The sequence below is a fragment of the Aptenodytes forsteri genome, unplaced genomic scaffold (genome assembly GCF_000699145.1).
Source record: "Aptenodytes forsteri isolate BGI_AS27 unplaced genomic scaffold, ASM69914v1 Scaffold2, whole genome shotgun sequence".
In the NCBI taxonomy this organism is placed as follows: Eukaryota; Metazoa; Chordata; class Aves; order Sphenisciformes; family Spheniscidae; genus Aptenodytes; species Aptenodytes forsteri.
Genome location: NW_008795695.1, coordinates 20352493 through 20366400, shown reverse-complemented (window position 1 = coordinate 20366400; position 13908 = coordinate 20352493). Strand labels below are relative to the sequence as shown.

At 35.8% G+C, this 13908-nt stretch overlaps 1 protein-coding gene across 1 annotated transcript in view; it reads left to right on the top strand.

Moving 5' to 3' along the window:
• Positions 1-8914: 8914 nt before the first annotated feature.
• Positions 8915-13908, top strand: part of IL1RAPL1 (interleukin 1 receptor accessory protein like 1) — a 360140-nt gene continuing 355146 nt past the window's right edge. Inside the window, 2 exon segments of the mRNA XM_019473045.1 lie at positions 8915-8948; positions 9021-9300. Coding sequence (XP_019328590.1) covers positions 8915-8948; positions 9021-9300 — 314 coding nt within the window.

Below are 13908 nucleotides of genomic sequence, written 5' to 3'. Positions count from 1 at the left end.
ATATATCATAAAAACTTCTTCAATTAAAAATTAATTTCTATTTCATAAGCAAATGTGTTCTTCCTTCAGCAGTTTGATGATATCTATTCCAGTATTGCACGTATATGGAAGCTTTTCTTGTAGTTTTGTGGAACAAGCATACTTTTTTCATTTTTTTTTTTCCCCCCAGTCTGTTATATTCCACTTTTGGTAGTCATTAAATAACTGCATTTTTTAATATAAAATGGGATCTACTTTAGTTAACAAATTCCAAACTGACAATGGCTAAGTTTCTTATTTTGGCTAGTATCTATTTTCTAACTGTTATGGTACTGGGTGCTGTATTGTGTGCTGGTAGTAAGCTTCACAGTGATGTCAATAATTTATTTTTCCATTGAGACATCCACACAGAAAATTTTAAAGGGCTCTTGGGATTAAACAGAAATGCAAAAGAGAAGGGAAATGTGTCCCTTTCTGAACCTTGGATGCTTGTATACATGTACACAAAGTAGTATACCAAAAATTTAGCAATATCTGTTAGCAGTGTATATTTTTTGCAATTTGTTAAGATATGTAATTGCACAACATAGAATAGACTTATCTCTGTTAAAAAGGACAACTATGTTTTAAAGTAAATGTGTCACCTGCTGAAGAGACAGCTACATGGAGGGTGCGGTTTGTGGTTTTTTTCCCATCCTTAATCATTATTTACCCCTGTCTGATGGTAGGGCAATGCAGATCCTGGTCTGACCTATCCTGTGGAAAAACCCTCGTCTCCCCGTGCAACGGTGCTCATTGCCAGGCCACACATTGGTGCTGTGACAGCCATAACCAGGCCATAAAGCGGCTGCCCTTCCAGACCTCTCTGCCCCTGTGACTCCCTCCCTCCTCCCAGGCTCAGCCTTTGGGTCCACCTCTGCTCCACTTACCTGCCTAAGAACGTCTATGGGAAGAAGACATCATTCTTTCCTCAAGGGTTTAAAATGTTTCTGGAGTGTCTCAAAACCCCTGATGATTACCAAAGCCTTACTTAACAGATTCCTGATGGCACCATACATTTGTATTAATGTATTGATACAAACATTAACATCATATCCCTGTCCAAGAACACTGTAATTACTAGGTCAGGTTTTTTTGCATGCAAATGCACACATAGTTAACCAAATTGAACCAGTGATGTGCACTGAAGATTATTTAAAAATTCTTGTCAACTTTGGGAGAAATAACTAACTTTGTCATATTAAGTAAAGAAAAAGAAAAACCTTCTTAGAACTGCTTTATGCTCTTAAAACTTATACTGTATTTTAACTTTTATTTAATTGCAGGTATAGATACAAATGTCTGTCTGACACATATATGGCTTTAAATAAATCCATGTCTACAGTTTGAGTCTAGTAGGACTACCTCTAGGCAATAAATAGTCATCAAAATCACTAGGAGTTGTATGCAGTTAACATATACTTCAACAAAGAATATTGATATTGTCAATCCAAGATCACTGTTTCAATATATTAACTCTCTCCCAGTATTTTAAGAGTGAAACTAATGTAGAACAGATTAATAAACAGAAATATGTAATTATTTTTTTAATATGTACTATTGGTGGCAACCTCATGGCCTATGTATACTTAATAATTATATGGTTAGAACTTTTAATCTTTGAAACTTTAAAGTAAAAAATGATCCTTTGATTCAAAGTCTATTTGAAATAAATAGTGAGTGTTTCTTTGGGTCTCAGCTCTTCTGAAGCACTCACTGCAATTCTTTTCATTTCTGCACAGTCCCAGTCACATAGTCATGATAATGCAGCTTAAGAAATTTCCACTAGCTAGGTCACAGCAATAAGGTGTTTGCACTCTCCTATGCACATGTTGTAATTTGATTAATTATAATCCTCTTGTATTATGAACTAATCTGCTGAATTTTCTCATATTTAGTCCACGTGGAGAGTCTTCACATATTTAGTTACCACAGTTCAGCTGATATTCAGCAACTTGTTTGTGGTATTCAGCAGTTGTGTTCTTTGTAGGAAAAAAGCTTAAAGGTATAAAGTGCAGCTGCTACTCAAGTGCTACTGAAATTCCAACATGAAGAAATCCTTGACCTTCCTCATAATCTCCAAAATGAAGCTACTGGAGAACAGAATGTATTTTCAGAAGCAGTTTCAATAATAAGAGATTATGGAAGAGATTAAATAATTTGCCATCTGCTATACAACATGGTACAATAGTATGGCCCAGAGATTCTCTTTTCTTGGAAATCTTCTTTCTAAAAGACACACTTAGGTGTGCTTGTTCAATTTTTAGAAATTAGTGTAACTACTTCCCATGGTAGTTTCTCTTCAGGTTGGGTTACTCTTTTGTTTTAGTCATCTGCAATTCCAGAGGGAAATCTAAGACCAATACATGCCAGACTTCATTTCCTCACATAGTAATGTTGAGATTCCATATCTAAATCATACAGTGAACAATAGAAATTGTATGACAGTGCCACTGAGTAGAAGTGATCTTTCAAAATAAATCATAGTATGTTTGGGGAGCAGGGAGGAAAAAGACTTGTATTCTTAAGGTCCAAAAATAACTGCAGATACTCTAGCAGAGCCACATAAGAAACAGAGGATGTAGAACTGTCCTCAAATAAAGATGTATAGTAAATATAATAAACAAGAAACAATTAATTTCAGATGGGCACTGATCATTAATGCAGTTTAATATCAGGCTTTGGAAATTAGTCTAGTAAACAAACTCGTGTTTTGTGGCTGTTGATTACATTATGCTGTCATCTCTATGCTGTAACTGTAAATGTACAGATGGTCTCTGAGTTGAAAATGAATAATTGAAAGAAGGTAGCACACAGAAGCACACAAAGGATTAGGGACCTGTGTACTGGGTCTGGCTGGGATGGAGTTATTTTTATTCATAGCAGCCTGTATGGTGCCATGTTTTGGATTTGTGACTAGAACAGTGTTGATAACACACCAGTGTTTTGACTATTGCTGGTCAGTGCTTGCACCACATCAAGGCTTCTCTTTTTCCCATTCTACTCCCCAAGGCAAGTAGGCTTGTGGTTGGGGGGCAAGAGACTGGGAGGGGACACAGCCGGGACAGCTGACCTGAATTGGCCAAAGGGATATTCCACACCAAATAACATCATGCTCAGAAATAAAAATGGGGAGGTTTTGGCTTTCAAGGTAGCCATTGCTCGGAGACTAGGTGGGCATTGGTCTGCTTGTGGGAGGCGGTGGGTGCCTTTGCATCACTTGGTTTTGGGGTTTTTTTTCTCTTTCCTTCACTTCTTAAACTATCTTTATCTTGACCAATTAATTTTCTCACTTTTGCTCTTCCTATTCTCTCCACTGTCCTGTTGCATGTGGGGCTTAGCGATTGAGAAGCTGTGTGGGTGCTTGGCTGCTGGCTGGGGTCAACCCACCAGAACCTGATAGGTCAGTATGGGCTAGGCTACCTTTAAATGTGTGTTTACTAAGCCTCCTATTTTATATGGCATGGTGAACCAGAAAAGAAGGATTTGAAAGAAGCGAGAGGGACTGAATGAGCATCAGAGAAGAATTCTTGGTTTAAAATAGGAACTTAGGAAGTTCAGCATGCATTTGTTCTTCCTTTGTTTGCTCTGTCTTGCCTAGTATATTTATTCTGTTTTTTTCTTTAAAATAGCTTTTATGGTTTAACTTTTTCTACAGTATAATAGTGATAATTAAAGGATTAGTATTATTTCAGACACAAATACTATTTAATTTGGCTTGTTTTAAGTAAAGGAGAGAATGACATAAAAAATTCCCACCTGAAAGAAATAAAAGTATTTTCACTCTTATTCTGCCTCTAAGTAGTCCAATACATAGGCATATGTACTCTGTTTCATTTTAGTGCAGTACTCTGAAGCCAAGAAATACAGCATTTTTAATTAATTTATGGTAAACTGAAGCTTTCTTTTTCCATTACTCCTCTTTCTGTGGGCTAGTGCATTTGCCAAGATTCCTCAACTACCAAATCTGCCACTTTTAAAACCTGTCTCAGGTGGGGCTGGGACAATTGCAATTTTTAGGAGCTAACTTCTTTAATAGATGATGGTATCCAAAATAATTTTTCTGTCTCCCTCAAATGTCCTTCAACATCTTCTTTTTCCCTTACTGGCACCCCCTCATACCAGCCACTACACACTTAGACTGAGAACAAAATATGTAAGTTTTTAGCCTACAGCGAAATTTTTGCAAGAATTTTCAAGAGAATGAAAAATGCGTTTCAAAATGAAAATGCTATCTCAAACAGAAGTGCAGCATAGTAATGTGCAAAGCTGTAATAGCAGTCTTAGTGCAAAAGGAAATTTAATCATGTATAAACTATACTTGACGTGGTCATTTGAAAACATTAGTACTAATGATAAATCCATGGTTTTTTCATGTTTCCAATTTTATACTGGTACTTTTTTGAAAATACAAAATCTAAGTGGTCTAAGAATAGAACTGACCGTGTTCTCTTTCTCATCTCCATAATGTGTTGCATTTCTAAGCTCTGCTTCTTCATTCCTGTCGGAGTTCATTTTTATAGCAAATAAAAAGATACACAAACCAAAAATAGACAATCTTCTCATTTCTTCATAATGAAAACACACATTAGAATACCATGTGTTATGTTGCATAGAGCTAATTGGCTCAGGCACTCTAATGAATATGCTATAAAGTATAAAATATTGATTTTTTTTTTTCCTTTTTCTAATGCTAGCTAGTCTAAGCAAAAAGCAAAAAGCAACAACCAGGGTAAAAAGAGAGAATCTAGAACAGACTGTGATTCTGATGGTAAAATGTTGTTGTGAAAATTGTTTTAAAGGAAGTAATCTTGAGTCTTATGCATCACTTGATAAACTTTTCAAAAGTTGTTTTATGAAGAGCCATTTAAGGGAAGCCTGTTTTCTTGACAGATTATGCCCCATACTTCTCCACCCCACGCAAAAATCGTAGCCACACTGCTACAATATCCTTTGTTCACATTCTCTACCCATCATATTTACTCTACCTACATACTACCATCTTATTTCTGCATCCACTAATGCCCTCCTTGACAAGTTCCCAGCTTTAGGAACAGGACCTGGTGCTTTCTCCCTTATGTACCCATTTTTCACAATTTATGAGATCACTTCTTTGTCAGATTTGGTTGCAAATGCCTAATGTGTTCAAAAACCCTGGATTGGCTGACAAATAAATAGAAGGCACAGTGACATTGCATAAACCTCTCTGTAGGAAATTACATTAAGAACAGAACTACAAACACAGATAAGCAGGAAAAAAATAAATCTGTTAATTTTTATTTTATTAAATATTATTAAGTGCAATGAATTTAGGAGAATTTACTGTTACTGTTATAAAAGTTTTAGGAGAACTGTTTTCAGCTGTCAGACCTAAATTGTTTAGATGTCCGGAATTCAGATTTCCACCAATGTACTGGAAACTTGAAGACCTCTACGAACGCTGAAACCTATAATTGAATTGAAGCTTTTGAATGATGCCAAGCTGTAGCAGTGGGCCCAGGAGTTATTAGCTTTATTTTTTTCTCCTTTTCAGCGCTGAATTTTGCCTTGAAAATGATACATATGATCCTGAAAAATGAAGGGGAAGACCTCCTCAGTAATGTTAAATATGCTGTGTGCTGGGTCATATCAGCAGGTACAGCCTGCAAGAAGCTTGTTTATCCAGCAGAACGATCTCATTATGAGGACAGTGATGTAGTGTGGTTTATTTCATCCCCTGAAATCACTCAAGGAAATAACTGAGTGAATGGTATTCATCCTGGACCCTGTATTGTGCTATTATGTGTAGCAATAACTGGCAGCATATTAAAATAGAGATCAGAGACTACAACCATTCATTTGAAGGCAGTTCTGAAATTTCAAAGCTGTTGAATTATTCAAGTATTTTCCAATTTATAAAATAAAATAAAGGATGACTGACTGCTTGATGATGTGATGATAGAAATAAAAACATTGAAAAGTCTTGAGTGTATTTTTTTTTCCCAGAGTTGTTTTGAACCAGCATAAATGGAGGTGTTGATTGTGGGTCGGTAGCAGCCATAACTAAGAAGAGAAACACTAGATATTTTCTTTGGTCAGTGCCCTATTTATACACAAAGAAAAGAAAGAAAATCCAGTCAAAATGGACCACAGATAGAATACAAAACTGAATAGAAATCCTTCAATCTATTTAATACTAACAAATCTGAATGAACATTAAGCCTTTGCTCTTCTCTGTCCCTATTTATGACGGCAGTAGCATAAGTGTTTAACATGTAAATATGTAACATTTTTAAGGTGCCAATGTCAATAGAAAACTATAAAGATTTCTATGAATGTAAAAGGCATCATGAATATAATTAGTCTTTGGGTCTTTGAAAATATAAGTTTACATGCTTCAAGGAATTTGGAAATCAGGATTTTAATTAGGTTTCTGATACATCCAAGTTTTCCTAGGCTGAAAAATGCACGTGTGCTCTATACACCACATGCAGAGTGTACATAGGAAGTGTCAGTTACAGTGCATGCATGCTATCATCTGTCTGAGTGTTCACAGTAATCTCATTTTTAAGGAGATAGCAGTCTATTTTTCTTTCCATTCTTTGGTTTTAAACCTCTGTTTATACTCCTCAGTTACAGTGGAATAGGAGCATTTTAAGCACAGATAGACAGTTATCTCCTGAAATATCACTGTTATCACAAAATATCACAGAAGGGTGTCTGTGTCTTATGATGAGAATGATGAACTTCTATTATATCTGTCAAAATTGCATTAGCACCTTCTCATAGATGAAGGCACATTGGCTGAGCAGTAGTGTGAGGTATTTCCTGGAAGATTTTTAAGGTATTAGAGCTTCCAGCTGTAATAAGGTTAATACAGTTCTGAGTGACTTGAATGTCAATGTTGGCAGAGTTTAACTGGTATAATATTTCTGTAAGCAGGAAGAGAAACACTGTCATGTTCACTTCATTGAAAGACCACATTGAAAAGAGGACACGTTTTCTTAAGATTATCACTGAATGTAACTGTAATAAATCACAGAATTATAGAATGGTTGACGTCAGAAGGGACCTCTGGAGGTCATCTGCTCCAAACCCCTGCTCAAGCACAGCCATCTAGAAATGGTTGTCCAGCACCACGTCTAGCTGGCTTTTGAATGCATCCAAGGATGGAGACTCCACAACCTCCCTAGGAAACTTGTGCCAGGCTCACTCACAGGTCCTTTTCTGCCAAGCTGCTTTCCAGCTGCGTGTCCCCCAGCACATCTTGGTGCATGGAGTTATTCCTCCCCGGATGCAGGATTTTGCACTTCTCCTTGTTGAACTTCATGAGGTTCCTGTCAGCCCATTTCTCCAGCCTGTTGAGGACCCTCTGGATGGCAGCACAACCCTCTGGTGTATCAGCCACTCCTTTTAGTTTTGTGTCATCAGCAAACTTGCTGAAGGTTAACTCTGCCCCATCATCCAGATCATTACTGAAGGTGTTAAACAGGACTGGACCCAGTATTGACCCCTAGGGTACACCACTAGATAAAACATAAAATACAAATCCGTAATATTATGAGCATGCCAGTATTCATATTTGATTGAGTTGATATTCTCTTAAGCTATCTGGTGGGACATATTGATGTGGTTAGCACCAAAAAATGTAAATCTCAAAAATCATTGACTGGCATGCTATTCTCCCAAATAAGAGATGAAAACATTGTATATGTTTAAAGTGCTAATACTGCTTTACCTTGCACAGTAGCTTGAATTCTCCATTAAAGTTAGTATTCAACCAACTCTAGGGTGAGAGGCATTTGATGTGACTTTAGCTTTGCAAAGTTGATTTTCTAAGCTAGCTAGCTGTCCAAGCTCTTTTAAAGTTAATAAAAAGAAGTGGCAAATTCAAAGACCAAATATTGATACGAGTCATAGATATTAATTTTAAGATGAAATAAATTGTCCTTTGGATGTACTGATTGCTTTCTACTGACTGGATCGGGGGCCTGATTAACTAGCTGAGGCTGGAAACTGAGTTTTTAAGTGAATGAACCTAATGGTGAATTTCCATGGTTGAAATTCCTTAAGAAAAAAAACATAAGCTTTTGTTAAGGAAGTCATTGTAGAAATTACCTGTTCTCCTTTTGTTGTTTTGGTATTCTTAACTAAAAGTAATGGGGAAGAGGGAGGGAGGTTGGGTGTATTTTTGTTTTTGTTGTTTGATTTTGTTGTTCAGAAAGACAAACAAATCTGGTATTGCTTTCTGATGAACAGTTATTGTAGGACAGTATTGGTAGTGACTGACAGTATTCAACAGGTGAAGAATATGAAAATTAGTCTAGAATTATTGCTAATCTGGAAAGGAAAAAATAAAGACATTAATAATTTAAATTAATTTGTAATGCACTTGTAGAAAGTCAGGAATTCAAAGTAAAAGCTGTTTAACTTGTTCTTGAATAATCCATTATAAATACTGACAGTCATTTTCTTGGCAGTATCTTTTTGGACATTTGTTCTTATTGTTCTTATTGTTAAGATAGTTTTTTCTCCTCCTTCAAATCTAACCCAAACTTTCGCACATTTTGTTTCAGGCCACAGCTCCTTGTCCTAATGTCTTCTGAGACTGAGTAATTAATACCTTCTTTCATTTACATTGTTACCCTGAAGGTATTTGATTGATGCAATTCACAGATTATGACACCCTGGGTACCATATGGTGTCTGTGTTGCACTAATTTCACTCCAGTATTTCATAACTAGTCATGCTGGAGTTCCACAAAAGAAAAAAGAGCAATTGCTCAGTTATCTCAGAAATTATCAACATTTAACACAAAATCTTGTAATAACTCTGTTCTGCATGGACAAGTACATGACGTTAACGGTGTGAAAATGCAGATAATTTTTCAGGGATCAAGAGTACTGCTAGTGACTCAATGGACCTTTTCTCAAATGCAATGCTTTCCCACAGTAAAGGTTGCTGTGTGAATATTGCTCTCTGACACCTTTGATAATCTCTTGTCATTTTCTCTTCTCTTTTAGCTGATGGATGCACTGACTGGTCTGTGGATTACAAGAAATATCAAGTTCTAGTGGGAGAACCTGTTCGTATAAAATGTGCACTCTTTTATGGATATATTAGAGCTAATTACTCCCTAGCCCAAAGTGCTGGACTTAGTTTGATGTGGTACAAAAGCTCTGGACCTGGAGATTTTGAGGAACCTATAGCTTTTGATGGAGCAAGAATGAGCAAAGAAGAAGACTCCATTTGGTTCCGACCAACAGTGGTACAAGACAGCGGGCTCTATGCATGTGTTATAAGGTACTATATTTTAATATACTGCATTTTAATTAACCAGATATGAAGCAAGGCTCTTAATAACAAGACTTTTATGCCAAAGAAAAATGTCTTCACTTTTTCTTCTTTTTTCTGGTATTCCCTTCCCTGAAGTGTTTTGTGCTTAAGTAGAAATTACTATTGAATGTCTTGAACATTTTAAATTGCTTTTTGTATAAATTTAGGTCATTTATAGCAAAATCTAAAATTTATAAGATGGGTAGGACTGGATGCATAAGTCATGTGTTCCTGCTTTTGATTCTGGTTTAACTCTTACAATCACTATCCTAAAGTAAAAAGTTTCTTTTTCACATTCAGATTTAATTTTATATGGATTTTATTAAATGGTTTCATTTAATTAACTTTTTTCTGTAAAAAATTGTTATTTGATGTAAAGTAGTTGCATCAAGGAAAATGGAAGGTGAAATTTCAGCATTTTTACAGACATACATCTTCCAGAATCACATCTGGCTTAACGTGATAATAGAGGCTGGGTGCCAGGTATCTTCCAAAGGTATTTAACCTTCTGATGTATCAAGCTTTATCACCATAAATTGGACTAGATTCCGCTTCCTGCTTTCCGAAACAGGTGTTCAGCTTCTTTCTGTATCTTTAAAATGGTTTGTACTGAGATATTGTTTCCAGCCCTTTGCAGTCAAAAAGATCATCTAGGGACTTTCATATTCCCACAGCCTTATACTAGATTTTCACTAGATGTGAAATTATGCAAATTAGAATTTGTACATAGAAAGTACAGAGAAGAGTCGCTACTAATTTTTCAGTTTTGAAACAATTGGTTATTGCAGTTAGTTGAACAGATGAAGCAGTGTTCCCCTCTGTCTGAATATCTATAAAAATGGTCTTGCTACTCATACACAATAGAAAGAGTCAAAAAGAAAGAATAAGGCAACTGAGTGGCTAGAAAAGGAACGCACGATGGAGCTATTCTAATGTTGCGAGGAAAATAAGGAAATTGTTTTACCAGCAGCTGGAGATATTTAGTGTCTACCACTTTTTTTTTTTTTTGGGGGGGGGGGGAATGCTGTGTGGCGTGTGTGTCATGAAGGGGATTTTTACCAGATGATGTGTTTTTAAAATCGTTTATTCTTTGAGCTCTTTACATAACCTGTGAGACATTTTGTATCACGTCATTTGTTCAATAGCATTTTCAACATGGTTCTGATGATGATGATGGTTTTCTTTAAAAGAAAAACACAAAAAACCTACACGTTAAGCTACTTAAGGAGAATAATTAGGTTTAGATTAACATTTTTTCAGATAAGTGTGTAACAGTAATATGAAGTTTAAAATAACAACATATGCAATTTATTTTTAGAGAAAATTCCCTTAATCTTTTGTTTGTTTGTTTGTTTTTAAAGAGGCTATGGAGCCTAACCATCCTCTGCAGTAACTTGTTGAATTACTGGTGTTCTTTCAGATATTATGAAGTCTTGTTCTATTCATTTTAAGAAGAAAATCTATTTCTCTATATATAATTCTATTGGTTTCTAAAAACCATACGTTGCACATAGTCATAGAATGTGCGCACACAATTGTTTAATGAATTATCAGAAATCCTGAATACATAATGTATAAGGAAATCTTTGCTTTAGTGAAGGAAATGTTGAGCAAAAAAGAAATAGAATTAAATTTTAATAAACCTTGTGCAAGCACCATTTTTTCATTGTCTTGAATAATGTAAAATAAGTTTACAAATGGGAATTACCATATCATGGTACCAACCATTTTAAAAATCTGTCTTACTGTAGGAAGGGCTTTTACCCTGGCCATATATACTTATAAATATTTTTATTTCTTTATACAGTCTTTACCAATGTTTATCTTAAGAAAAGAGTAAGTGTTCAGATAACAGCTAGATGTTAAATCTGAATAAAAATCAAAAACAACAAAAAAGAGAAAATATCTGAAAATAAAGCCTTACAGCAGTTTATCTTACAAGTTCAAAAACATGGTGTTCACTAGATCTCCATGGGATCCCTGGTTACATTTAAGTGTGTTAGTAACAAAGAAATCTGTCAACGGATGAGAGAAATAAGCTTTCTTAAAGGAAGACCAAATGTGCTAGCAATACACAGAAATAACTCTCAGAAGAGCCTGCTATTCTGTTAATTCCTTTAAGTAAGTATCATCACAGTGGTAAAGTAATTAACAGAAAAAGAGCACTAGAAACAGATCTAAAATTACTCCAAAGTAGTTTGGAATGCAGATTTGCAAGTTTTCATGATTTGCGTTCATTGGGTTGCTTTTGAGTGAAGCCCGGAAGTCCTGGTTTAGAGCATTGACCCACACAAAGAAAGTAGTTTCGTAAGCTTTTAGCAAATAGGCATTCATAGCCATATGGCAAGAAAACTGAGGGGATGGAAAAGGAGAACAGAAAAAAAGTAATGATGGAGATGTCTGCACCAATTGGGTTATTTAAATGTTTGAATCACCATTACAGGTCTTTGTACAGAAGTCAACAACTCTGACAGCCTCTTGAAGTGCTGTGCAAGTTCAGGAGAACATTTATCGCACACAGGAGATGCACTTTCCTTGGTCCCCTTCTTTGTGTTGATTTGGTTTGTAGAGAGCAGGGGAGGCAATTGACTGTGCCGTCATTATTCCTACACTCCATTCGTAAGCTTGTCTGAGCTTTTTCCAAAGTCTTTTTCTTCTGTGAAAGTGTTTGGTAACCATTACAAGGAATCTGTCTCTTATGGTGATCAAGGTTTGATCCATTTCCTTTTCAGATGTAAGCTTGGTAGACTAGCCAGACATCCATTGTAGAGAGCAGGGGAGGCAATTGACTGTGCCGTCATTATTCCTACACTCCATTCGTAAGCTTGTCTGAGCTTTTTCCAAAGTCTTTTTTTTTTGTTCTGTTGTTTTGTTTCCATTACAAGGAATCTGTCTCTTATGGTGATCAAGGTTTGATCCATTTCCTTTTCAGATGTAAACTTGGTAGACTAGCCAGACATCCATGAAATTTTTCATTGCAACTTAGTGATGCCTTGGTGAGCAGAGAAAACCTTCAGGCTAACATTAGGAATTTATACAGCTTGGGTTGCTGGACCTTACTTTAAGTGTCCTATACAGATGGAAAAAGCAGTTGCTAGTTCCTAGAAATAAATGAGATCTGGGATTTTCTTGAAGTTGATGCTTGTTGGAATTCAGGTGATTGAAATCTACTCATTCTCCATTCCCCCTGTCCTTCTGACACTGAAGGAGTCAGCTGTCTGACATTAGCATCTTTATTGTACGTGATAAATACCTTTCACGTGCATTAGGACAAAACAAATGCCTAATACTGAAGAGAGAAATAGGTGAGTGCAGGGTACCTCTTCTCAATGTTAAGCTGATATAAGCTATGCATAATGCTAAATTCCAATGTGTGTTTGCTATTTGCTTGGCTCAGTGAGAACTTGACACTGAAAAACAAACAAGCAAGCACGGTGGTGAGTAGATAAAGGAGCAATATGATCTTTACAGTGGGTAGAGTTATGATTTTAAGTGAACAGTCTTGGTAGACTAGATGTATGCAAGTCTGAGAACTAAAAGGGTTAGTCCAGAGAATTTTAGGTAAGACTTCATTGAAGGATATATTAATTTATACTGAGGGGAAAATAAGTAATGCCTGTGCTTACACAGAATAGGGGAAGGATGTTGATCTTGGAAAAGAAGAAGAAATTGGTGTATTTGAGCAGAAGGCGTTGTTAATATCCCATTTTAACAGTTCTGAACTTAATGGCATAGACAATGCTTGAGGAGAGAATTATTTGAAGAAAAGCCTTCTATGTGATACCAAGTTTCTTTTACTACTAATTCTTTTGTTGTTGAGGTATTTGCTGAAATACAGCAATGTGACAAATAAGTTAGTCTGACTATTGTTTCCACTATTTTATTAGAGGTTTCTTTGTTTGTTTTTCCCAGAGAGTACTTCTAGCAAACCAGTTTCACTTGCCCTTTGATTGTCAAAGTTCTTCTTGTCACAACTAAAATACTATTTCTAACCAAAAAAGTAACACTTCAGATCTCATTTCAGTATAAATAGTAAAATATGACTGTGATGTTTGTTTTTGCAGCTGTAATTTAAAAGGGAAAAGTCCTAACAGGTTGCATTAACATGATTTTTTTGTAGTAAGAAACACAGTTTCTCTTTTGTTAAAGAGTAGGCAGTATATTGTCCATTTTACATTCTCCTGCTAACTTCATCCATCTCAAAAGGACCAAAAGCCATTTAACAGTATGGAAGAAGTGGCCTATCAGCTGCCCTTTTAGCAAACGTGGGAGAAGGAGAAAATACAGATAAAATTAATTCCATATAATAGATACTTAAGTCAAGGGTAGATAATTTTCTTCCAGGCACTAGAGAAAATGGAAGACAAAGGCAAAGAACTAAAATGATTTGCACATATTTTCAAAACCAAGGCTTCAATTTTTTCTTTGTCTCCAAAGTTTGTTTATAGTTTTTTTTTAATTGTTTCCTCTAACAGAATTCAAAACAACCAAGTTGTATAGCTAGTAATAATATGGGCCTCCTACCTTTTATATCATAGAATAGTTTGGGTTGGAAGGGACATCTAAAGGTCATCT